The sequence below is a fragment of the Macaca mulatta genome, chromosome 17 (genome assembly GCF_049350105.2).
Source record: "Macaca mulatta isolate MMU2019108-1 chromosome 17, T2T-MMU8v2.0, whole genome shotgun sequence".
In the NCBI taxonomy this organism is placed as follows: domain Eukaryota; kingdom Metazoa; phylum Chordata; class Mammalia; order Primates; family Cercopithecidae; genus Macaca; species Macaca mulatta.
Genome location: NC_133422.1, coordinates 29,141,203 through 29,168,003, shown reverse-complemented (window position 1 = coordinate 29,168,003; position 26,801 = coordinate 29,141,203). Strand labels below are relative to the sequence as shown.

Below are 26,801 nucleotides of genomic sequence, written 5' to 3'. Positions count from 1 at the left end.
AATCTGCTGTGATTCTGGGGGCTGCCCAGTCGTTCATTGCTCAGTTTAACTCCTTTAAATTTAGTTCAGCTGAAGTTTTTCTTTTAACAGGAATCAGACTGGTAAGCCTTGAATCCTGTTTACCTCCTGCTCATCTGAAGTTGTAAAGTTTAGTACCTCTAGGCCTATTTCTTCACCTATAAAATGGGGACAATACTGACCTTGAAATCTTGAAATAATTCAACAATATATATATATGAACGGTAGAAAAATTTTGTCTCTCCAACATTCTGTTCAAATTCTCACCCCCCGCCCCGCCCCCAGCACTTCCCGTTGCTGGGGAGCGGGGGGCGGGAAAATCAAAGCACTTAATTCCCAGCATAAGGATAAAGGTTTCCGTAAAAGAGAATTTCTCATGTGAAATGATTACCAAGAACGTACTGTATACGCAACGGGGGAAAGGACCAACCCTCAATCAGTTTAATAATCACCTTGGTTATTAATTCTACGGTAACAATTTCAACGTACAAAACTTTCCCTTAGTATTGTAATGAAAGCACTATTTGTATACAGTAAACAGAACCAGGAACCTGAAAAATTCCCTTCATTGCATAGGTAGAAATCCTCTTTAAAAAACATTTGTAACTCGGGTCACTGAAAGTTATGTATGGGAACTCATTATTTAAGTAGTGGGCGTTTTATGTCCAGTTTCCCAGGACTTGATGATCCATCTCTAGGGAAGCCTTCAGGATGAAACTGATCTGGGAACAGAGGTTTGAGCTAGGTGGATTCTAAAGGTCGTCCCAGACATTTCCGGACGCCAAGTGGTATCTTACTTTTTTTTTTTTTTTTTTTTTTTTTTTTTGGAGACAGAGTCTCTATTGCCCAGGCTGGAGCGCAGTGGCGCGATCTAGGCTCACTGTAACCTCCGCCTCCCGGGTTTAAGTGATTCTCGTGCCACAACCTCCTGAGTGGCTGGGATTACAGGTGTGCACCACCGCACCCGGCTAATTTTTGTATTTTTAGTAGAGACGGGGTTTCACCCTGTTTGCCATCCTGGTCTCGAACTCCTGACCTCAGGTGATCCGCCCACCTCGGTCTCCCAAGTGCTGGGATTACAGGCATGAGCCACCGCACCCGGCCTGAAGATGTAAAATCTACTACAGAAGAATGATCTAAGTGGGGAAGGAGATGACAGGTGACGGCCTCCTGTGTGGAAGCACGAAGGAGCGGACGGTAGGAGCCGAAGGCTTCCCTCGGGACCCAGCAGGCTTCCCGCAGCCTCCAGGGTTCCCGTCACATTCCTCGGAACCCTCAGTGCACCAGACAGGGGGAGCTTGGAAGAGGCAGGTCACGAATCGCCTCCGACCCCGCCCCAGTGGCGTGCTCCCAGGGGCCTCCCGCGCGCCCCGGACTGCCCAGCCAGGTAGAGCGCGTCTCCGCACCGAAAATGCATTAGGGCCCGCGTGAGCCCCGGTGCACATCCACAGTGCAGTCACTAACACGCATTACTCCTGGGGCCCTCGTGAGTCTATTTAGGATGTGAGGGAAACCAGCCACGGCAGGGAGACGGGGGCTCTCCATGGTGGCAAAGCCTGCTCAACCTGGGCCCGCGGAGGGAAACCTCGGAAGTCATTTCCATTAGCTCCCCTTCCCCCAAACTGATTCGCTTCTGTCAATCCGTCCATAGAAATAATGTCGAGACCGGGACCAAGGGGTGCTGCGTTTTAAAAATTCTGCACTGGAAAACCCCTGAGAGTACTGAGGGACAGACAGCCCCACTCACCTGTCAGCGCTGAGGGCGTGCGCGAAACAGCCCAAGAGGAAGAACCAGCTGGTGCGCAGGCGCACGGCGTCCCACAGCCTCAGGCCGGCCACGCCACGCCCCCTGCCTCGCCTCCGCGCGCCACTAGCCCCACCCGTCTCCCCAGCCCCGCCCCGCCGCTCGCCCTGTCTGGTCCCTCCCCGGCCCCTTTGATTCTCCGCGTCTTCCTCGCAGGCCGGCCTAACCTCAGCCTGCATTGCGCCCTCCCGGCCTAGGGTGTCGCTGTACCGGCCTCCGAGCTCCACACAGACAAGTCCAGCGCTCGGGCGGGGGCAGGAGACAGAGCGGAGCGGCGGGGGGCGGTGTCGTCTCTGTCTAGGGACGGCGACGGAGTCGGTGGTCCCTGCGCGATGGCCACCTCGGTGTTGTGCTGCCTGCGGTGCTGCAGAGACGGCGGGACTGGCCACATCCCTCTGAAGGAGATGCCGGCCGTGCAGCTGGATACGCAGCACATGGGTAAGGGCCCTCCCTTCCCCAGACCCAACGGCTCACGGGGGCCGGGCGCGGCGGGCAGGGGGACCTGCAGGGTCAGAGGGTCCCCACGCTGCCCCGCCGCGCAGGCGACGCTGCCCCGACACCATTTCGTCTCACAGATCTTTCCAGACGCCGGCGGACTCAAACTGGGCCCGGTTCTGTGTTCAAGGCTGCGCAGCCCTCTCTGTGTCTGTCATCGCGAGTGGGCGTGTGGACCTCCCATTTTCACAGGAACTCCGAGGGCTTCCTCCGGAGATGTCACACGTCCCCAGGCGAGGGGGCGGAGAGTGCCCTCCTGGCGCGCCCCAGTCAAAACCTACACATTTTCAGAATGCTTCTAGGTCCGGTTTTGCTCCTCCTCCTGCCCTGACTGTCGGTCGGGTCTCTTGAGCCCCATCATTTATAGGTTGAAACCTGTATTATTGGAAGTAATTTTCCTATCACTTAAAGTCAAAACGAGGCAGACTGCAGAAGTCTGAAGTCGCACCTCAGGTCAGAACTTGCCATTTCAACTAAAACCTCCCCTTGCCCGACTCCTTAGTCATTGTTAGAGGTACTGTAATTTCATCTGATGGGTCTCTTCCCTACAGGTCAAGCTGTTGCAAAATAAAATAGCACTTTGCTCCTTTGCATCTGCTTTATCCTTTTAATTCCAATCCATATAATTTATCTAACATTCTTCCTCTCCTGTCATAGCCTCTTTCACTACCTTATTTCTGTTCTTAGACTTTTCCCAGGTAGTTTCATGCTTCTGGAATGTGGTTCTAGAAGGAGAGATTTCCCAATATACTTATTTCAGTTAGAGTAATGTGTTTTGTGGATTATTTTATTCTAACTATACTTCTGCACTTTTGATTTTTCACACATTTCTGACTGTTTAAAGGACAGTGCCTTGAAATAAAAAGGCACTTCTTAATATTTATGATAAAACCCTCTCTTGCCCAGATTCCTAATAATTCTGGAAACACTCTGCCCACTACATTTTTGTATAACACATACTAAATGTGATAATTATGTAATCACCTTGTACGTGTGTATTTACTTTTAATTCTTAGATCTCCCAAATGTAGCACATATCCTTAATACATAAGTAATCTTTAAATTATTTTTTATCCATCATCATTTATAGACGATGGAGTTCAAATCCTATAGTTTTCCCCAGAAAATATTTCCATTTCAGTTACTCATTTACTGAAGTAATATTTATTAAGCAACTATCAGGTGGCAGGCATTGTTATAAGTGCTTAGAATATAGTGAAGGACAACCGTACATAGTTCCTGGAACTCATGATCAGCTGCAGCACTTCTTATCTTTACTGTTAGACTCTTGAATTACTGCAGTCTGCTCTTTGAAGCATTCCTTTTCTCTGGCGTCTGTTTCCTCTAGGAAGAGCTGGTCAGATATACTCATTCCACTATGTTTTATTTCTCCAAAGCTGTCCAGCAACTGTCAGCTACTAATTGGATGAAATAGAGTAATGTCATCTCCAAATTTTCTAACTGCATGGAAGTTTTTTCTTTTTTTCTTTTCTTTTCTTTTTTTTTTTTTTTTTTTTGAGACGGAGTTTCACTGTTGTTGCCCAGGCTGGAGTGCAGTGGCACAATCTCGGCTCACTGCAACCTCCGCCTCCCGGGTTCAAGTGATTCTCCTGACTCAGCCTCTTGAGTAACTGGGATTACAGACACCCACTACCACACCCCGCTAATTTTTGTATTTTTACTAGAGGCGGGGTTTCACCATGTTGGTCAGGCTGGTCTCGAACTCCGGACCTCGTGATTTGCCTGCCTCAGCCTCCCAAAGTGATGGGATTACAGGCATGAGCCACCGTGCCTGGCCAGGAAGCTTTTTCTTAGCCTTTCTGTAAACTTAAATTATTCATTCACAGAGGAGCCTGATTTGAGAACCTGAATAAAATGAAAGAAAAGGGTTGTTGAGTTAGAAGAGCATGGATTGATCTTGACTTGAAACTAGAAACACATGGATTTGGTTGTGTGAAACATTATTATATTAAATAACCTAAGAAATATGATTTTTTAAAATAAAATTGTCTGTATACTTCAAGTGATTATCTCTCAGGGTTGTCATTTTGGTGATGTTGTATTACTTAAAACCACTTTGGAATTCCTCTTTTGTAATTTTCTATGGCATAGTTTTTGTAAGTATTATCATTGATGCCATATCTTTGGCTTTTAATTGTGAGTTGACATTTTAGAAACAAATGACTTCCAAGGGAGCTACTTTGAAAGGGATACCACTCATTTGGAAATTTATGTTTCTTAAAACATCCTCTGTGGCTATGTTTATGCGGCATTCTGGCTGTACTCAAATTTGCCTTGACTGTCTAAGCAGTACCAATCATTAAAACTACAGATTCAAATACAGGACATTTGTGTACTTAAGAGAAATGGGGGCCGGGCGCGGTGGCTCAAGCCTGTAATCCCAGCACTTTGGGAGGCCGAGACGGGCGGATCACGAGGTCAGGAGATCGAGACCATCCTGGCTAACACGGTGAAACCCCGTCTCTATTAAGAAATACAAAAAACTAGCCGGGCGAGGTCCGGGCACCTGTAGTCCCAGCTACTCGGGAGGCTGAGGCAGGAGAATGGCGTAAACCCGGGAGGCGGAGCTTGCAGTGAGCTGAGATCTGGCCACTGCACTCCAGCCTGGGTGACAGAGCGAGACTCCGTCTCAAAAAAAAAAAAAAAAAAGAGAAATGGGATAAGCTTAAAATGATTCCCTAATGATTCATAAACACCCTAAATATTCTTTTTTTTTTTTTTTTTTTTTTGTTTGGGAGGGAATCTCGCTCTGTCACCCAGGCTGGAGTGCAGTGGCCTGATCTCGGCTCACTGTTACCTCCGCCTCCTGGGTTCAAGTAATTCTCCTGTCTCAGCCTCCTGAGTAACTGGGACTACAGGCGCCCACCACCACGCCTTGGTAATTTTTGTATATTTAGTAGAGATGGGGGTTTCACCATGTTGGTCAGGCTGGTCTAGAACTCCTGACCTCAAGTAATCTGCCTGCATCAGCCTGCCAAAGAGCTGGGATTGTTAGCCACCGTGCCTGGCCAAGAGTGTTTTATCCCATTGTGCTGGCAAAAGTCCTGAGATTCTAATTGTAGTTGATTAGGTCATGTAGCAGTTCTTAGTTACTGTGGACAAGAAATGTGCAGGGCACTGATTGCCTTAACCTAGGTCAAATGTTGTACACCTGAAGCAGAGATAGTCAGCTTTCTTGGAACTGTTTTGATCTCCAGAGGGAAGTCCGTCAGGAAAAGGGGAACAGATGCTGCATGTCCACTACAAAGTGCTTAGCCCAGCATATTTATTCATCCTTTATCATTTATTTGATGAGCAGCTGCTCAATGCCAAACACTGCATGGTCTTTGCCATCAAGGAAGATGCTCTCCAGTTGAAACTACTGCAGGTATATGGAGTAGAAAGATGCAAATTATTTATAAAGGTGCTTTCCCAGAATTTGGGAGTTAACTTTTTAAATTAGAAAAAAAAAAAAGGATGCTAATGAATTTTTAGTAATCATACAATAGGATCTCAGTTTTACCTTGTTTAAGGGAGAGCATGTCTTAACCAGTTTAGAATTGTGTTAGAATCTGAAAATTTTGCATTTCTCTTATGTATTTGTCCCAAATAATTTTGTTTACCTGTGAATTCAGCCTTTTGTTACTATGACCTAATTTTTTTAACCCCTTCTGGAAGAGTCCCATACAGTTCTAATATTCAGATCTGCTTGGCTGGTACAGTTATTGCCAGCAAAGTGGTAGTAGTGGCCACAAGTATTGGGAGTTATAGGCATTGGTGTATGGGCTATTTCTTACATGTTAGAATTATGTGTATTCTCTGATATACATGTTTTCCTAAATCAAGTTGGTACTAGGAACACATCAGGAGACAGTGTCTCTCTTTCTCACTCTCATCTATAGATGCTGTTTCATCTAAAATAAAAATTTTCCACGAGAATAAACCGTGTGTAAGACTGTTAAAATCTTGTTTACATATTTGCAATGTGATTGAAGTAGCTATCTTAATAAACATTTTAAGATCTTAAAGTTAGCAGTTTTTCACTGTCAGGTACTTCAACATAGATGTGTGTTCTTTTGCATATTCCCTGTACTCTTCAGTTCTTACATGACTAATGCACAAGTATAGTAGCTTGTATTTAGTAGGCATTCAGGTGGCTTTTAGTAAATTGTTTTAATTCATTTGAATAGAATTGAAAACTACCAATTTACTAAAGTCTCTTGTGTTTATGTTTTGGTTTAAATTAAGAAATTATGAAATCATCAATTGGTATCCTGGCTAAATATTAAAGGAGTTAGTCTATTTCTACCTTAAAAGTGTTTTAAACGTTCCAAATAATTCAGAGTTATTACAGTTTACTTGAAACTGCTTAATTAAAACTTACTTCTCTCGCCCAGGCTAGAGTGCAGTGGTGCAATCTCAGTTCACTGCAACCTCTCCCTCCCAGGCTCAAGTGATCCTTCCACCTCAGCCTCCCAAGTAGCTGGGACTACAGGCTCATGCCACCACACCAGCTAATTTTTGTATTTTTTGTAGTTATGGGGTTTTGCAAGGTTGCCCAGGCTGGTCTCGACTTCCTGCACTCAAGCAGTCTGCCCACCTCGGCCTCCCAAAGTGCTGGGATTACAGGTGTGAACCACTGTACCCAGCGTGCTTAATTAATCCCAGCTACTCGGGAGGCTGAGGCAGGAGAATGGCGTAAACCCGGGAGGCAGAGCTTGCAGTGAGCTGAGATCCGGCCACTGCACTCCAGCCCGGGCGACAGAGCGAGACTCCGTCTCAAAAAAATAAAAATAAAAATAAAAATAATTTATACATACAAATGAATATTACTTATAAATGTTCCATTAGGAAAAAATAGTGAATTAAATATTTAAAATAATTCAGCTATATTTCAAAGTACTTACAGTGTCCCTATTTTTTGTGGACTGAGTTAGAACTGAACAAATTAATCCTGATTGTTGGATTGAAAATACAAAACTTGGCCGGGCGCGGTGGTTCACGCCTGTAATCCCAGAACCTTGGGAGGCCAAGGTGGGTGGATCACGAGGTCAGGAATTCAAGACCAACCTGACCAATATGTTGAAACCCCCGTCTCTACTAAAAATATAAAAATGTAGTGGGGCATGGTGGCGGGTGCCTGTAGTCCCAGCTACTCGGGAGGCTGAGGCAGGAGAATCACTTGAACCCAGGAGGAGGAGGTTGTAGTGAGCCAAGATCATGCCACTGTACTCCAGCCTGGGCGACAGAGCAAGACTCCGTCTCAAAAAAAAAAAAAAAAAAAGGAAAATACAAAACTTTACATAGTGTCTGCATTTTTTATTTAGGAACAGATGTTGTTATTGTAAAGAATGGAAGAAGAATATGTGGAACAGGAGGTTGTTTAGCCAGCGCACCTTTACATCAAAACAAAAGCTATTTTGAATTCAAAGTCCAGTCCACAGGTTGGTATAATGGTACTTTACTATTAAAAGTCCTAATTGTTCTAAATATTAAGAGTAAATTGTAACATAGAAAAGATTCAGAAGGTAATATAAAAGCACCAAACTCTTAGAAGATCTGGGTCTTCCACTTCTTATTGTATGATCCTGGGTAAATTAGTTAATTTAGTTAAATTAGGTACAGTTTTCTTTTTCTTTTTTTTTTTTTTGAGACGGAGTCTCGCTCTGCCGCCCAGGCTGGAGTACAGTGGCCGGATCTCAGCTCACTGCAAGCTCCGCCTCCCGGGTTTACACCATTGTCCTGCCTCCACCTCCCGAGTAGCTGGGACTACAGGCGCCCGCCACCTCACCTGGCTAGTTTTTGTTTTTTTGTTTTTTTGGTTTTTTTTGTATTTTTAGTAGAGGCGGGGTTTCACCGTGTGAGCCAGGATGGTCTCGATCTCCTGACCTCGTGATCCGCCCATCTTGGCCTCCCAAAGTGCTGGGATTACAGGCTTGAGCCACCGCGCCCGGCCAGGTTCAGTTTTCTTATCTATAAAATGGGTATTACAGATGCTGCCCTTTCTGCCTCACGGGAACTCTTTGTATGAAAGTGTTTTAAGACAAGACATGCTGTATAAATATAAGACACTAGTATTTTTAATGGGATCCAGATGAACCCTCTTGTTTGGTCAAGCATATAAGGTCAAACATATAAGCAGCATATACTGTTGCTATTTATCTTAGGATTAAAGTCAATCTGTTGATTCTGAGTTTTTCTTTTTTTTTTTTTTTCTTTTTTGAGACAGAGTGTTGCTCTGTTGCCCAGGCTGGAGTGCAGTAGCGCAATCTCGGCTCACTGCAACCTCCACCACCCGGGTTCAGGCGATTCTCCTGCCTCAGCCTCTTGAGTAGCTGGGATTACAGGGATGCGCCACCATGCCCGGCTCATTTTTATATTCTTAGTAGAGACGGGGGTTTCACCATGTTGGTCACGCTGATCTCAAACTCCCGATCTCACGATCTGCCCTCCTCGGCCTCCCAAAGTGTTGGGATTACAGGCGTGAGCCAGAGTTTTTCTCTTAACTCAGTTATTAAGATACCCTGATTCAGTGTTTTGAAGCAGTCATCAAATTCAGAATTCAGATAGAAGTCTACAGTCTATATTTCTCTTTTTAAAATTTATGGAGTTTCTTGATAATTCAGATAGAAGTCTACAGTCTATATTTCTCTTTTTAAAATTTATGGAGTTTCTTGAACTGTAAAGCAATTCTATGTGATTGTAATAGGTTAGTTAACTGTGTCTGTATTGTATATGGGAAAACTTTTTAAATAAAAGCTTTATTGTAAAGTGGTCGGGCATGGTGGCTTATGCCTGTAATCCCAACAACTTTGGGAGGCCAAGGTGGGCGAATCACCTGAGGCCAGGAGTTCAAGATCAGCCTGGCCAACATGGTGAAACCCCATCTCTACTAAAGATACAAAAATCATCCAGGCATGGTGGTGGGCACCCGTAGTCCCAGTTACTCGGGAGGCTGAGGCAAGAGAATTACCTGAACCCGGAAGGTGGAGGCTTCTGTGAGCTGAGACTGTACCACTGTGCTGCAGCCCGGGCAACAGAGTAAGACTCCATCTCAAAAAAAAAAAAAAAAAAAAAAAGTGGCTGGGCATGGTGGCTCACACCTGTAATCCAGCACTTTGGGAGGCTGAGGGGATGGATTGCAAGGTCAGGCATTTGAGACCAGTCTGGCCAACACAGTGAAACCCCGTTTCTACTAAAAGTACAAAAAATTAGCCGGCGTGGTGGTGGGCACCTGTAATCCCAGCTACTTGGGAGGCTGAGGCAGGAGAATCGCTTGAACCCAGGAGGCGGAGGTTACAGTGAGCCAAGATCATGCCACTGCACTCCAGCCTGGGCGACAGTACAAGACTGTCTCAAAAAAAAAAAAAAAAAAAAAACTTTATTGTAAATAAACTTCTAGTGAAATACTGCATCAGTAATATGGGTAGATAATAGGAAAATGAGAGTGGAGTAAATGAATCTTACTATTACTTGACTAGCCTTGAATGATATGAAATTTCCCCCTAGGGCTTATTTTCTAAATTAGTTTTACTTATTTATTTATTTATAGATGGGGTCTTGCTCTGTCACCCACGCTGGAGTGCAGTGGCATGATTATAGCTCAGTGCAGCCTTGAGCTTCTAGGCTCAAGCAGTACTCCTGCCTCAGCCTCCCCAGTAGCTGAGACTACAGGCTCAAGCCACCGTGCCTAGCTCTAAATTAGTTTTAAATGATGATTTTCAGTGGGGCATGGTGGCTTACACCTGTAATTCCAGCGCTTTGAGAGGCTAAGGCAGGAGGATTGCTCAAGGCCAGGAGTTTGAGACCAGCCTGGGCAACATAGCACAACCCCATCTCTACAAAGAAAAGAAAAATTAGCTGGGTGTGGTGGCTTCAAATACTGGGTAAGAAAATGATTTTACACCTTATTGTTAATTTCTCCTCTCCATGATATTGCTTATGGCATATATTGTTTGTCACTCATTGTAGATGTAAAAACTGAAGACAGTATATTCCCACTTTTCAGAGGGAGAGCTTGAAATTGAATTCCAGGCCATTTAAATTCAATGTGTAGCTTTTTAAATATCTTTTTGAGAGAATAATAATGATGATGATGACAGCTAGCATTTTCTGAATACTTATTGTGTGCTTTACTTACTCATGTTTTGGAGTACTTACACTGTTCCAAGTGCTTTACTTGAATTATCTTGTATGTTTTCATAACCTTGTGAGGTGAGTACTGTTAGAATCCTCAGTTCACAGATAAGGGAACAAAGAAAGGTTAGGTAATTTGCACAAGATGACATAGCAGAGTCAAGATTTAATCTTCATTTGCACAATTCCAGGGCCCACTCTCTTATCTCCTAGGCTGCATTACATCTGTGGAGAACATAGTATGGTTTGCAAACTACTTTTACTTTATTTTATTTTATTTTATTTTATTTTATTTTATTTATTTATTGAGACAGGGTCTGGCTCTGTTGCTCAGGCCGGAGTGCAGTGGAATGGTCATGGATCACTGCAACCTCAACTTCCCTGGCTCAAACAATCCTCCCACCTCAGCCTCCTAAGTAGCTGGGGTTACAGGCACATGCTCACATGTCCAGCTAATTTTTGTATTTTTTATAGAGACAGGGTTTGGGCATGTTGCCCAGGCTGGTGCAAACTACTTTTAAAAGAAGATTTTTTTTAAAGAGTAATAGAAAACAATTTAGTGATAATACAGTACTTCCTTTAAAAAGTTTATACTCCCTTTTAAAATAACTCTGTTTATGGTTGTAGTCTTCAGATTTTGAGGGCATTTAAACTATTATATTTTTAGGAATCTGGGGTATTGGTGTTGCAACTCAGAAGGTTAACTTGAATCAGATTCCTCTTGGCCGAGATGTGCACAGTCTGGTGATGAGAAATGATGGAGCCCTTTACCACAACAATGAAGAGAAAAATAGGCTGCCAGCAAACAGTCTTCCACAGGAAGGAGACGTGGTGGTGAGTTCCTTCATGGAGTTGCTTTCCACTGTAAATGACGAAACTTGAACTGCTTTTAGTATCTACAGCTTTGCCTGGGAGTTTGTGGTTTGAATTCCAAAGCAATGGAATTGGATCTAATGAGATGGTGCATTTTCCAGGAGAGCACTTGGTATAGATGTTGTGCCCTACTCAAGTGCCCCCTCCTTTTTAGAGCTGCCACTGGCCAGGAAAATCAGTGTGAACCCTTATTTCTACTCTGGAGAATTAATGACAGGCTGGCTGCTGACCACACATTCCTGTTTCTCTCACATTAGAGAAACCTTGGCCCACAATTCTAAGTTTGGTTTGCTGAAGCTTATATTAGAAAATGCTAGATATTTTTGAGGCTGGATATCTCTTAGGGAAAATGTTCACATTTATTTCTTGGATTTTGTTTTGTTTTGTTTTGTTTTGTTTTTCTTAGAGTCTTGCTCTGTCACCTAGGCTGTAGTGCAGTGTTATGATTTTGGCTCACTGCAACCTCCACCTCCCAAGTTCAAGCTATTCTCCTGCCTCAGCCTTCTGAGTAGCTGGGATTACAGGCACACACCACCATGCCCGGCTGATTTTTTTGTATTTTTAGTAGAGATGGGGTTTCGCCATGTTGGCCAGGCTGGTCTCAAACTCCTGACCTCAAGTGATCCACCAGCCTCCGCCTCCCAAAGTGCTAGGATTACAGGCCAGAGCCACCGCACCTAGCCACACATTTATTTCTTAATTTGTTATGAAATTCTGTTAGAGAATTACAGCATTTTATCAGAAATGTTCATCTTCATTAAACTTAACCTAATTAAACTCTTCAGAGAACAGAACTCAAAATCCTAAAGCTTGATTGTAGAAAAGTTTTTCTTTTTTGGAAAGCAGAGGATAGTAAAAGTTACATGTTATTAAGACTTTTCTGTTTTTACTCCTAACTGGCTATATTTAACTCTTTACAAAGCTAGCACATTGAAAATGTAATCCAAAGATTTCTTTCTGTCTTTTCCAGATACTTCCTCCCACACTGCGTATCCAAAACCCCTCCCTATCCACTGAGGTCAGGCTACTGATTGAGAACAGAGTCCTGGAGTCTCCTTGAGCCGAGGTGCCATTGTACACCGAACCTTGGGTTCTCAATTCTGATATCAAGTTGAGAGGAATCCGTGAATCATGAGAGAAAGTTTCTAATAAGATGATACAGATAAGAGAAATCCAGGTTAATTAATTATAAAAAAGTACAGTATTTTAGAAAGAATGAAGCAAGGTGTGGAAATTAAGATTTTTAATTATGGCCTGATCTTTCTTCTCTTTTTTGCAATTTAAAAAATATGAACAACAGTAAGTTTTTAATTGTTGGAAGTTTTTTTCCGGAATTTACTAAAGAAAAAATGAGATGAAAGGCATAAGCCATTCAAAAAAATCTGCTTTTCCCCATTCTTTTTGAATAGCTGGTTCTGTATTTGTAGATCATTACCAGATGCCCATAATATGGAACAACCTTATTCAAATGGTGATTTCTTGAAAGAGAATCTTGAAGTCAAGTTGATGCTGTCAACCTGTTTACCCTAAAAGATGAAATTCAAACATAAGAAAGGATAATCAGTAACAAATGTTTTTCTTTGTTGATGAACTGAAACTTCTACCTGCCTTCCTATCTCATTTCATTCATTGTAATGTCTGATAGCATAATGTGACAGACTGAAGAATGCCACTTTTAGTCTGTCAGTGTCGTTAAATTAGACTTCAAGTTTTCATGCTTATTCTCATAAAAGGAGAACTAAAACTATGAAATACATGCAGAGCCAAGAAAAGAAAAACATTACCCTGCCATTTTAACTTTATCTTCCTAGTTCAAACACTGGAGAACAAATTTTACCAAATTGTTAACGGTGGCATGGAATAAGTAGAATGGATTATAAGAGAGGAAAAGCATTCTCATGTGTTTAGAATTAAAGTCATGTACCATTCTCTGAGGAGAAATCAAGAAAAATAAGCTCTGAACATCTAACCAAATGATTATATGATTATATTCATATGATTATCACCCAGTACAGCACAGCCTGCTACAGAACTAGAAAGAGACACATGACACAGTTTATGCTTACTTTCTCCTTTTTCTTTTTTTTTTTTTTTTTTTTGAGACGGAGTCTCGCTCTGTCGCCCAGGCTAGAGTGCAGTGGCATGATCTCAGCTCACTGCAAGCTCCACCTCCCAGGTTCATACCATTCTCCTGCCTCAGCCTCCTGAGTAGCTGGGACTACAGGCACCCGCCACCACACCTGGCTAATTTTTTGTTATTTTTTTACTAGAGACGGGGTTTCACCATGTTTGCCAGGATGGTCTCCAACTCCTGACCTCATGATCTGCCTGCCTTGGCCTCCCAAAGTGCTGGGATTACAGGTGTAAGCCACCGTGCCCGGCCTACTTTCTCCTTATACATATAATTCTGAAAAGTTCAAATTTCATTTTAACATGCATTTATCAGTTTAATTTTAGAGAAGTCTTATAAACACTCTAATAATAACAATAACGAACACTTCTAAGCCTTTATTTATTTATTTATTTATTTATTTATTTATTTATTTTTTGAGATGGAGTCTCACTCTGTTGCCCAGGCTGGATTGCAGTGGCGCCATCTCGGCTCACTGCAGCCTCCACCTCCTGGATTCAAGCAATGCTCCTGTCTCAGCCTCTCGAGTAGCTGGCACTACAGGTGCATGCCACCACGCCTGGCTAAATTTTTGTATTTTTTAGTAGAGATGGGGTTTTACCATATTGGACAGGCTGGTCTCAAACTCCTGACCTCGTGATCCGCCCACCTTGGCCTCCCAAAGTGCTGGGATTACAGGCATGAGCCACCATGCCCAGACCTAAGTATTTATTATGGGCACTGTTCTAAGTGCCTGGCAAGGATTAAATTGTTTAATGCTCATAATGGCCTTTTGAAATAGGTATTATTATTATTATTTTTTTTTTTGAGATGGATTTTTGCTCTTGTTGCCCAGCTGACGTGCAATGGTGCAGTCTCAGCTCACTGCAAGCTTCCCCTCCCAGGTTCAAGCAATTCCCCTGCCTCAGTCTCAAGTAGCTGTGATTACAGGTGCCTGCCACCACTCCTGGCTAATTTTTTTGTGTTTTTAGTAGAGACAGGGTTTTGCCATGTTGGTCAGGCTGGTCTGGAACTCCTGATCTCAGGTGATCTACCCGCCTCGGCCTCCCAGAGTCCTGAGATTACAGGCGTGAGCCACCGTGCCCGTTACAGTAGTGGTAGTATTATCCCCATTTTACAGATTAAGAGAAGTTAAGTAACTTCTTATGTGAGTTAATTATGAGACTATATAGCTTGGCCAGGTACTATGGCTTATGCCTGTAATCCTAGCACTTTGAGAGGCCAAGGCAGAAGGATCCCTTGAGCTCAGGAATTTGAGACCAGCCTGGGAAACATAGTGAGACCCCATCTCTATAAATAAATAAATAAATAAATAAACAAAATTTAAAAAGAAAATTAGCTGGGCATAGTGGCGTGCCGCTGTAGTTCCAACTACTTGGAAGGCTGAGGTGAGAGAAACGCTTCAGCCCAGGAGATAAACGCGGCAGTGAGCCATGATCCTGCCGCTGCACTCCACCCAGCGTGGGCCACAGAGCAAGACCTTGTCTCAAAAACAAAAACAAAAACCAAGATCGTACCTGAAGCAGTCTAATTTCAGAATCTGTTCAGTAACCTGCACACAATTATTAATGAAGACATAGAGCATACAGTATATTTTGCTATTATTTTGGCAGAGTCAAACCCAGTTTCTTCATCATAGAATAGATTAGGTTAGAAAATACTTGAACTGGCCCATCACAGTGGCACATGCCTGTAATCCCAGCACTTTGGGAGGCTGAGGCGGGCGTATCACACTGAGCCAAGATCACACCACTGCATTCCAGCCTGGGCGACAGAGTGAGACCTAGTCTCAAAAAAAAAAAGGAAAGAAAATACTTGAACTAAACTATACTGGAGGTGGGACTTCTCACATCCTTCCTCTCTTCTTTGGTACTGGGATCTTGCTGCTGCAGGCTTGGGTTTAATACTTGCTTGTTTGATGCTGGGTGCGGTGGCTCACACCTGTAATCTCCGCACTTTGGGAGGCCAAGGCGGGCAGATCATTTGAGGTCAGGAGTTCAAGACCAGCCTGGCCAACATGGTGAAATGCCATCTCTACTAAAAATACAAAAATTAGCCAGGCATGGTGGCGGGCGCCTGTAATCCCAGCTACTTGGGAGGCTGAGGCAGGAGAATCTCCTGAACCCGGGAAGCGGAGGTTGCGGTGAGCCGACATCATGCCATTGCATTCCAGCCCGGGTGACAGAATGAGACTCTCTCAAAAACAAAAACAAAACTTGTTTGTTTGCGATCGGCCACTGGGGGATGAAGGTGCCTGGATTACAGCCTCACTGATGTGAACTGCTAGATTTCTGGTAGTCCCATAATGAGAGTAACATACTTTCTTTTTTTATGTAATTAAGTTTTTGTTTTTTAAAATGAAAACAGACTTTTTCATTAGAAAAGTGAATCCCAGCCATCAGTTAGCTTTATTACTATATCTAAAGACACAAACTAAAGTGAAACAAAGGCAATCTATGTACTATTTATCTTTCTCAATATTCCTTAATTATTAATAATTGTTTAAGTTAACCCTGGCTTTGCTAAGAATTGATAATCTTTCATAGCACTTACCACATTAGCTTCTCTGGGCTTTTGCTGTCTTGCTTTTAAAGAGAGAGAATTAAGACTAAGATGATCTATAAAATCTTTTTTACCTCTAAAAAGCTTTTAACTTGGTAGAATTTTTCTACAGTCAGAAATCCTGAAATCCTTGAAGTGGTTTGCTTGTTGGTCTATGATGACGTCTCTATTGAAAGATCTCTGCTGTCTTTCAAGGGAAAGATCTCTTTTTGTTATCAGTAGCTATTGTATAAAGTTTTAAAGAGAGATATGGTGATTAAGAACAAGTGTTTAAAGAGAGGCATGGGCCGGGCGCGGTGGCTCAAGCCTGTAATCCCAGCACTTTGGGAGGCCGAGACGGGCGGATCACGAGGTCGGGAGATCGAGACCATCCTGGCTAACACGGTGAAACCCCGTCTCTACTAAAAAAATACAAAAAACTAGCCGGGCGAGGTGGCGGGCGCCTGTAGTCCCAGCTACTCGGGAGGCTGAGGCAGGAGAATGGCGTGAACCCGGGAAGTGGAGCTTGCAGTGAGCTGAGATCCGGCCACTGCACTCCAGCCTGGGCGACAGAGCGAGACTCTGTCTCAAAAAAAAAAAAAAAAAAAAAAAAAAAGAGAGGCATGGTGATTTAGAGAGAGGTATTGTGATTAAGAGCAAGTATTCTGAAATCATACTGCATGGATTTAAATCACAGCTTTTCCACTTCCTAGCTGTGCAGCCTTAGGTAAATTACTTAATCTTTCTGTGCTTTAGCTACCTCATCTGTAAAATGGGGATAATAATACTGTCTTCTTGTGGGGATTAAATGAGTAAATATGAACTGCCTAGAATAGTAGCACTATTGGTATATAATATGGGCTAAGTCTTTTCTAGCATTTTAACAATTATTATTAATATCACTAATTGTGATTTTTGCCATCAATAGTGTACCAATTAATTTTTATTACATTGTTTTTTAGATCATTTGAGCTGTTATTTTTCTATTTTTTAACTTGAAACTAATTACCAATTTTATTCAGTTGTAAACACCAGCTTTTCCTTGATTATACACTTGACAAATTTGAAACCAGGGTAAGGAGATGTAGAAATGTGTTATTTCCTTCTGGAAATAAATTGTATAGAGATGTTTCTTCAAAATTTGGAAACAGTGACAGGTAGTAAGTCCTGACAGTGATAAAAACCTTTGTTTTTCCTTCTTAAGATCAAATTCTGTAGAGAGAGAGCAGTGTTTTCTGTATGAGTGTGAAAGTTTTATCTATTCATGGTATGTAGTACTTACATTATCTTAGCATTCAAAATATAAAATCCAGATTATACAAATATAATTCTAGGATTTAAACTGAATCCTAGTTCAGTTTTACCTTAATCTTTTACCTCTAATGTGGACTCTTGGGATGTTACCTGACTTTATCCCCCCTCATAATCACTGCTAATTTTTTTAGCTCAGTTCAAGTAGAATTCTACCAAATTGTCAACCCTTAATGAAAATCATTGGGCCGGGCGCGGTGGCTCACGCCTGTAATCCCAGCACTTTGGGAGGCCGAGGCGGGCGGATCACAAGGTCAGGAGATCGAGACCACGGTGAAACCCCGTCTCTACTAAAAATACAAAAAATTAGCCGGGCGCGGTTGTGGGCGCCTGTAGTCCCAGCTACTCGGGAGGCTGAGGCAGGAGAATGGCGTGAACCCGGGAGGCGGAGCTTGCAGTGAGCCGAGATCGCGCCACTGCACTCCAGCCTGGGCGACAGAGCGAGACTCTGTCTCAAAAAAAAAAAAAAAAAAAAAAAAAAAAAAAAAAAAGAAAATCATTGTCAACCTATGCTTAGCTTTTTGTGTTTCCATACTTCCCAGTCAATGCTTTCTGACAGCTCAGCTTTTATGGAACATTTCTGTTTTTTCCTTCCTAGGGTATTACATATGACCATGTTGAGTTAAATGTATACTTGAATGGAAAAAACATGCATTGTCCAGCATCAGGTATACGAGGGACAGTGTATCCAGTTGTTTATGGTAAGCTGAAATATTTCTAGTGTATTATTAGATATAAACTTTTGTTTGGCATGTGTATCAGTCCATTTTCATACTGCTATAAACACATACCCAAGACTGGGTAATTTATAAAGGAAAGAGGTTTAATTGACTCACAGTTCTGCAGAGCTGGGGAGGCCTCAGGAAACTTACAATCATGGCAGAAGGGGAAGCAAACACATCCTTCTTCACATAGCAGTGGGAAGGAGAAGATTGAGCGAAGTGGGGGAAAGCCCCTTATAAAACCATCAGATCTTGAGAGAACTCACTCACTATTACAAGAACAGCATGAACGTAACCACCCCCATGATTCAATTACCTCCCACCGGGTCCCTCCACAACACGTGGGGAATATGGGAACTATAATTCAAGATGAGATTTGAGTGGGGACACAGCCAAACCATATCAGCATGTATGTTACTTTTATAGCTATCATCTAGAAATCTGGACACACTGTTAATAAGGACCTTTTTATTTTATTTATTTATTTATTGTTTGAGATGGAGTCTCACTCTTCACCCAGCGCGGAGTACAGTGGCACAATCTCGGCTCACTGCAACCTCCACTTCCTGGGTTCAAGAGATTCTCCTGCCTCAGCCTCTCGAGTAGCTGGGATTACAGGTGCCTGCCACCATGCCTGGCTACTTTTTGTATTTTTAGTAGAAATGGGGTTTCACCATGTTAGCCAGGCTGGTCTTGAACTCCTGACCTCAGATGATCCACCCGCCTTGGCCTCCCAAAGTGCTGGGATTACAGGCGTGAGTCACCATGCCCGGCCATAAGGACCTTTTTATATGGAATGTAGTCAGTAGGATATTACAATCCCACTTTGCAAGATTAAGGATAGTTTCTGTTCCCCATGTATTTAAAAAAAACTTGCTAACTACAATGATTATACTTAAATATGCAATAATCATACTCCCTTTTTCAACATGTAGTTTTATGTTTTAGAAAGTTTGAAAAAGCTTTACTGAATTTAGAAATTTTTTTCTGCAAGTTATTGGGAATGATTGCATGACCAGGAAACATAATTATAAATAATATTTTGGAATTAGAGATGGGAATTTTATGTAGACTGTGCATTAATAACCTTTGCAAAATTCCCTAAACGTTAACACTTTTCTGAGGGAAATAGTGACTTGGAATAGTTTCATACTGATTGTTTTGCTTTGGTAGTCGCATATGTATAAGTGCTATTATTTCTATACAAGTGTGTCCCTCCAAGACTTGGGCTGCTTGAGAGATGACTCTATACCACTTAATTACTTTAATTTTTTTTTTTTTTTTTTTTTTGCAACAGAGTCTTGCTCTGTCCCCCAGGCTGGAGTGCAGTGGCTCGATCACAGCTCACTGCAGCCTCAAACTCCTGGGTTCAAGCAATCCTCCTGCCTCAGCAACCCCAGTAGCTGGGACTACAAGTGTGCACCACTATTGGGATTACAGGCATGAACCACCACATCTGGCCTACCTTAATTTTTATTATAGAAAATTCCAAACATGTACAAAAGTAAAAAGAATAGTATAATAAACCCTCATATACCCATCAGCCAGCTTCAAACAGTTATCAACTTGGAGCCAGTTGAGTTTCATCTACACCCCCCCAACCCCCAACGCTGCTATTGTTCTTCACTTACCCTCCTTGGATTATTTTGAGGCAAATGCCAGATAATATATAATTTTATTCATAAATGTTTTATTCATATCTCTAAAAAAAGCTCTCTCTCTTTCTCTCTTTTTTTTTAGAAAAACATAACCACAATGTCTTTATCCATTCTGCTTCATTTTTTATATTATCAACTTTTTTTTTTTTTTTTTTTTGAGACAGAGTGTCTCGCTCTGTCACCCAGACTGGAGTGCAATGTTGTGATCTCAGCTCACTGCTGCCTCCACCTCCTGGGTTCAAGCTATTCTCGTGCCTCAGCCGCCAGAGTAGCTGGGATTACAGGTGTGTATCACCACGCCCTGCTAACTTTTGGGTTTTTTTGTTTTGTTTTGTTTTGTTTTGAGACAGAATCTCGCTCCGTCACTAGGCTGGAGTGCAGTGGCGCGATCTCGGCTCACTGAAACCTCTGCCTCCCGGGTTGAAGCGGTTCTCCTGCCTCAGCCTCCTGAGTAGATGGGACTACAGGCACGCACCACCACGCCCAGCTCATTTTTGTAATTTTAGTAGAGAGGGGGTTTCACCATGTTGGCCAGCGAGCGTGGTCTCGATCTCTTGACCTCGTGATCTGCTTGCCTTGGCTTTCCAAAGTGCTGGGATTATAGGCATGAGCGCCTGGCCAACTTTTGTATTTTTGCTAGAGACAGGGTTTCACCATGTTGGCCAGGCTGATCTCCAACTCCTGAGTTCAAGTGATCTGCCCACCTCGACCTCCCAAAGTGCTGGGATTACAGGCATGAGTCACTGCCCAGCCTATTTTATATCATCAACTTTAAATAAACAGGTATATGATTTTTCTGCCTGTAGTTTTAGTAAGTCTAAAAATATTTTCTCATTTAAGTTCTTAAATTTGGGTTATAATAAGAACTAATTAGGACCGGCAAGGTGGCTCACACCTATAATCCCAACACTTTGAGAGGCTGAAGCCGAAGGATCACTTGAGGTCAGGAGTTTGAGACCAGCCTAGCCAACATCGTGAAACCCTATCTCTAGTAAAAACATAAAAAATTAGCCAGGCATGGTAGCGCACTCCTGTAATCCCAGTTACATGGGAGGCTGAGACAGGAAAATCGCTTGAACCCAGGAGCTGGAGGTTGCAGTGAGCTGAGATCGTGCCATTGCACTCCAGCCTGGGTGACAGAGCAAGACTTCGTCTCCACAAAAAAAAAAAAAAAAGGAAAGAAAAAGAACTAATTACGCCAGGCACAGTGGCTCAAGGCTGTAATTCCAGCAGTTTGGGAGGCCGAGACAGGTGGGTCATTTGAGGTCAGGAGTTGAAGACTAGCCTGACCAACATGGTGAAACCGGGTGTGATGGCACACACCTGTAATCGCAACTCCTCAGGAGGGTGAGGCAGAAGAATCACTTGAACCCAGGAGGCAGAGGTTGCAGTGAGCCGAGATCATACCACTGTGCTCCAGCTGGGGTGACAGAGCAAGACTCCATCTCAAAAAAAAAAAAGAACTAATTAAATGTTTTGTAGTTTACTGTAAAAGCAGCACTGGTGAAATAACTCATGCCTGTAATCCCAGCACTTTGGGAGGCTGAGGTAAGAGGGTTGCTCGAGTCCAGGAGTTGAGAACCAGCCTTGAGCAACATAATGAGAACCCGTCTCTACAAAAAATTTTAAAATTATCCAGGTGTAGTTGTGCGTGCCTGTAGTTCCAGCTACTTGGGAGGCTGAGCTGAGAGGATCTCTTGAGCGTGGGAGATCAAGTCTCCTGTGAGCAGTGATCATGCCACTGCACTCCAGCCTTGGCACCAGAGTAAGACCCTGTCTCAAAAGCAAAATAAAATTAAAATAGCAGTATCAATGATGACAAACTGGGATGTCAGAAATATACAATAACAGGCCAGGCGCGGTGGCTCAAGCCTGTAATCCCAGCACTTTGGGAGGCCAAGACGGGCGGATCACAAGGTCAGGAGATCGAGACCATCCTGGCTAACACGGCGAAACCCCGTCTCTACTAAAAACACAAAAAATTAGCCGGGCGAGGTGGCGCCTGTGGTCCCAGCTACTCAGGAGGCTGAGGCAGGAGAATGGCGGGAACCCGGGAGGCGGAGCTTGCAGTGAGCTGAGATCTGGCCACTGCACTCCAGCCTGGGCGACAGAGCGAGACTCCGTCTCAAAAAAAAAAAAAAAAAAAAAGAAATATACAATAACAGATATAATAATATGATAATAGCCAAAGCTTGTGATTACCTTTTAGTTTAAGGTTTTCATTAGCCTTCTTTTCTCCTAAAATTACTTTTCAGTCATTTTACCTTCTGTGTCCTTGCATGTAAATGTGTATTTTAAAACTCAGTTTAGTGTTGCATATTGGGTAAGCCTAAGAGCAATTCTTTTATTTACTTGAGTAAATGGAAATTTAGCTTGATATTTGAAATAGGTTAGCCTGAGAAATAAAATAAATATCAGTAGAGTGAGTTATACAAGTTAACTGTAGCAAATAAGTTTAATGCTCTAAGCTGTTTCTTTTATTCAACATTATTTGTAATGTACTAAGGTTATAGATACTAAATTATATTTCATAAATTGAACTCATAAATCAGTCCAATTAAACCAAGTATTTTAATAGCCTGATCTTGTCAAAGATAAACATGAAACTTAAATCCCCGTACCCTTTTGCCTTCTATCCCTAATCCTTGATCAATCCAATCATTCATTTTGTCTCTTCTTACACTTAACCTATAGAGAGAAAAAGACTGCATAACATTGAAGAAGTGTGGTTACAAAGTTATGACTTCCTGGCCGGGCACGGTGGCTCACGCCTGTAATCCCAGCACTTTGGGAGGCCGAGGTGGGCAGATCACGAGGTCAGGAGATCAAGACCATCCTGGCTAACATGATGGAACCCCATCTCTAGTAAAAATACAAAAAATTAGCCGGGCGTAGTGGGCGCCTGTAGTCCCAGCTCCTCAGGAGGCTGAGACAGGAGAATGGCGTGAATCCAGGAGGCGGAGTTTGCAGTGAGCCGAGATCGCACCACTGCCCTCCAGCCTGGGTGATAGAGCGAGACTCCGTCTCAAAAAAAAAGACAAAAACAAACAAACAAACAAAAAAAGTTACGACTTCCAGCCTAATCTGAGTTCTCAATAATTTTCAGCAATTCTTTGTGCATGTCTGTGCATTCTGTGCTTCTTGCATTCTCTATTCATCCTTTGAAAATGCCTTGCCTTCTACTTTACAAAAAACAGACGATCACAAGTGAACTCCAGCTTCCCTCTCTCTTCAAGTCCAGTCCTGCCTTCTTTCCATCTCATCTCAGAAGTGGTGCTCTGCATGTTGCAGACACTCTTATCTGTAGTCTGGGTTCCAAACTCCCCAACTCTGGAATGTCACTTTGACAGTTTTTTCATTGATATCTCATGTCATGGGCCTCCCTTTTCACTGCTTATAAACATTGAGTCCCATCCCAAACACCCTTCTTTGGGCATGCATCCCTCACTAGTCCTGTGTTTCCCCTTCCCCGGATGGCCACATTTCTTCTAGAATAACCTACATCCGCCATCTTTATTGTTTTTGTTTCCTTTTTTTTTTTTTTTTAACATTTAGGTTAGGGGGTACCTGTGAGGGTTTGTTACACAGGTAAACTGGTGTCACAGGGGGTTTCTTGTATAGATTACTTGACTAGCTCAGGGGGTAGAGCATTTGACACCTTTATTGTTATTGTTCGTTTGTTCTCCAACCCCATCCAGCTGCCATTACACCACTCATTGAAACCACCCTTGTTAAAATCACTAGTGACTTCATGAATGTCAAATCCAGTATTTACATTTTTTTCTGCATTTATGCTGAAATATAAAGTATATAGTAACGTGCATTAAACTTATATGTGCAATTTAACAAACAGCTATTGGCCAGGCGCGGTGGCTCAAGCCTGTAATCCCAGCACTTTGGGAGGCCGAGACGGGCGGATCACGAGGTCAGGAGATCGAGACCATCCTGGCTAACATGAAGAAACCCCATCTCTACTAAAAAAATACAAAAAACTAGCCGGGCGAGGTGGCGGGTGCCTGTAGTCCCAGCTACTCGGGAGGCTGAGGCAGGAGAATGGCGTAAACCCGGGAGGCAGAGCTTGCAGTGAGCTGAGATCCAGCCACTGCACTCCAGCCTGGGCAACAGAGCGAGACTTCGTCTCAAAAAAAAAAAAAAAAATAGCTATCGAGTGAACACCCACATTATTACGACTTAGATCAAGAAATAGAACATTTTCTTGGCCCAGATGCAGCCCGCACCACAGCTACATTCCTCTCCCAGGGGGAGTAATCACTGTTGGATGGCAGTGCTAATTATTTACTTGCTTTACTTTACGGTCATGTTTTGTTTTGTCATCACCGGGGTCAAGTTAATGAACATACTCACCACCCCAAAGCTTTCCTTCTGCCTTTTATATCCTACTCACCTCTCCCTACCCCAGCCCCAACCAAACAACCACTGATCTGCTTTCTGTCACTACAGATTAGCCTGCATTTTCTGGAGTATTATATTAACAAAATCATATGGTCTTTTCTTTTGGTCTGGCTTCTTTCACTCAGCAAAATTATTTGAAGATTCATTTATGCTGTAGCATATATCAATAATTCATCAGTTTTTATTGCTGAGAAGTGTAGCACTGTGTGGATATATCACAATTTCTTTATCCTTCACCAGTTGATGGACATTAGGCTTGTTTCCAGTGTGGGGCGATTACAAATAAAGCTATCGTGAACATTTGAAAATATGTCTTTGGATATACACATTCATTTCTCTTGAGTAAATGCTGGTAAAAACATTTTGAAGCTGAGTAAGGCCTGCAGTCTAGTTCACAGTAGTGCGCCAGTGTCAGTTTCCTGGTTTGGATGTTGAGCTGTAGTTATGTAAGATGTTACCGCTGGGGCAAACTGGACAAAGGGTACACTGGACTCTTAACATTTTTGCAACTTCCTGTGAATCTATACTTTTCCAAAGTTAAACATTTAAAAAATATATATATCTTAATTGTATACAATTGAGAAAATACAGATAAGCAAATAAGAAAAAAATTACTCATATTCACATCCTCTTGAGAGAATTAATAATATTTTTATATATATCCTTCCAATGTTTTTGACAGATTTTGATTTTTGTTGTGGCTGTTTTTACCCATAGGATTATGTTTTGTATCAGGGACAGCAGATATATTTATTCTTCTTACCTATTAATATTGTAGTATTATGGAGACAGTTTATTTTATTTTATAATTATGTATTCATTCAAATTAAAGTGTTTGTTTCTAATTTATTTTCTTTCTTTTTGTATCCTTTAGTTGATGACAGTGCAATTTTGGATTGCCAGTTCAGTGAATTTTATCATACGCCTCCACCTGGTTTTGAAAAAATATTATTTGAACAGCAGATCTTCTGAATGTATTTGTTTTTGAAACTTGTATTTCTGCACTGTTAAAAAATGTTTATCATTTAATAAAACTTTACCTGGCCTATAGATGAAAATATATTCTTAAAAATATGCTTGTTGATGCTGTCTAAGGAACCAGTGTATTCAGTATACCACCCTGAAGTTGTGATTTGAAATACTTTATGTTTTGTGAAATGAAAATAAGCATTTGGGCAGTTTATTTAATTCTTATTTAAATAAATAGAACTGTGGGTTTAATTAACAGTATAACATGGCTATATATACATATATATATTTAAAGGGGACTCTTTCTTACATAATATATTTGTTTTGATAGAGACAGAGTTGGGCGGGTGTTTTTGTCACTCTGAAGTTTAGACCTCGTTAAGTATTTTAGGTCTGCAGTTGGATAATTTTGCCGCTTAGTGTCCTTTTTTATATACAATATAACAAAGTGAGAGAAATTTATGTTATTGGCAATTTCATTTTTGGCAATCTATTTACTGTATCATGTACCACTTTTCTTAAAACTTAAATTGCTTATTTTGTTGTGTAATGTCATTGCTTTTGATTTGCTTTGTGAAAGGAGATAAACGTTTCAGTAACTCTCAGAGCATTTTGTTGCCTCAGGCTGTGTTACCTCAATTTCAGAGTAAATAGTGGTTGATTAGTAATGTAGTATACACTGGCAGACATCTAGAATACATTAGTAATGTAGTATACACTGGCAGACATCTAGAATGATGCTTTATATTTAAATGAGATTATTCTTTTAAGGACTTTTATTTGTATGTTTTCTGTAAGAAATAATAAAATAATTGTAATTAAGGAATATGCCATACTATATTAAACATATTCTTCCTATTTTGTTAGTTACACACTAAGTTCACATCACCTGTGATTATTTCATTTCCGAGATAAGTGAATCCTCTTCACGACCCTGAGTCTTTGCTGGGTTCCTAGAATCACTGTCCTTTAACTGTTAACGCCCTGGGACCTGAACCAATTACTCTATACATCTTTAGATATGTTGTCTGTTTTCAAATGAGCATGGCAAGGATGCATACATTTCCCTCCTTTATCAACTAGAAACAGTACATTGTTCAGGAAAACATGGGTGTTAGAAAGAGATCCAAATTGTAGTTTTGCTGCTCATCCCATTTTCTCCTCTCCAAGTGTCAGATTCCCATTTATAAAAGGAGCAATCATACTGACATAAGATTCTAAGATTAGATAAGGTAATATATGTATAACACCTTAATAATCATAGGCACTTGTACCAGGTGCGGTGGCTCACGCCTGTAATCCCAGCACTTTGGGAGGCCAAGGTGGGCGGATCACAAGGTCAGGAGATCGAGCCCATCCTGGCTCGTCTCTACTAAAAATATAAAAAAAAAATTAGCCAGGTGTGGCAGGCACCTGTAGTCCTAGCTACTCAGGAGACTGAGGCAGGAGAATGGCATGAACCCAGGAGGTAGAGCTTGCAGTGAGCCGAGATTGCCCCACTGCACTCCAGCCTGGGTGACAGAGCGTGACTGTGTCTCAAAAAAATAAAAATAAAATAAAAATCATAGGCACTTAATAAGTGTAGTTTCCTGGATGGTAAAGCATCAGGGAAAGTGGTTTTCTTTTTTTTTTCTTCTTTTTTTTTTTTTTTGAGACGGAGTCTTGCCTTGTCACCCAGGCTAGAGTACAGTGGCAAGATCTCGGCTCACTGCAACCTCCGCCTCCCAGGT

At 42.1% G+C, this 26,801-nt stretch overlaps 2 protein-coding genes across 4 annotated transcripts in view; one reads left to right on the top strand and one right to left on the bottom strand.

Annotated features, from left to right (window-relative positions):
- The window catches only part of TRIM13 (tripartite motif containing 13), a 76,816-nt gene extending 74,996 nt beyond the window's left edge, over nt 1-1,820 (bottom strand). The window contains exon 1 of the mRNA XM_015121093.3: nt 1,766-1,820. The gene's annotated coding sequence lies outside the window, so the exon portion shown is untranslated. The remainder of the gene's footprint in view (nt 1-1,765) is intronic.
- A 227-nt stretch (nt 1,821-2,047) lies between these two features.
- Nucleotides 2,048-25,897, top strand: SPRYD7 (SPRY domain containing 7). 3 transcript variants are annotated; one of them, XM_015121095.3, is made up of 5 exons: nt 2,048-2,260; nt 7,645-7,761; nt 11,121-11,287; nt 17,908-18,010; nt 24,977-25,897. In XM_015121095.3, exons 1-5 carry the CDS (start codon nt 2,155-2,157, stop codon nt 25,072-25,074), a joined length of 591 nt encoding a protein of 196 aa, XP_014976581.1. In that variant the 5' UTR covers nt 2,048-2,154; the 3' UTR covers nt 25,075-25,897. The 3 variants fall into 3 exon arrangements, with proteins under 3 accessions (XP_014976581.1, XP_014976583.1, XP_028693341.1); XM_015121097.3 differs by lacking the exon at nt 7,645-7,761; XM_028837508.2 differs by lacking the exon at nt 17,908-18,010.
- The last annotated feature ends 904 nt before the right edge of the window (nt 25,898-26,801 follow it).

What these genes read in the sequence shown, in the direction of transcription:
- SPRYD7 (XM_015121095.3), top strand. Translation starts at nt 2,155, where the DNA reads ATGGCCACCTCGGTGTTGTGCTGCCTGCGGTGCTGCAGAGACGGCGGG. An exon ending in CACAGGAAGGAGACGTGGTG is followed by an intron (nt 11,288 to 17,907) that starts GTGAGTTCCTTC and finishes TTTCCTTCCTAG; the next exon opens with GGTATTACATATGACCATGT. An exon ending in AGTGTATCCAGTTGTTTATG is followed by an intron (nt 18,011 to 24,976) that starts GTAAGCTGAAAT and finishes TGTATCCTTTAG; the next exon opens with TTGATGACAGTGCAATTTTG.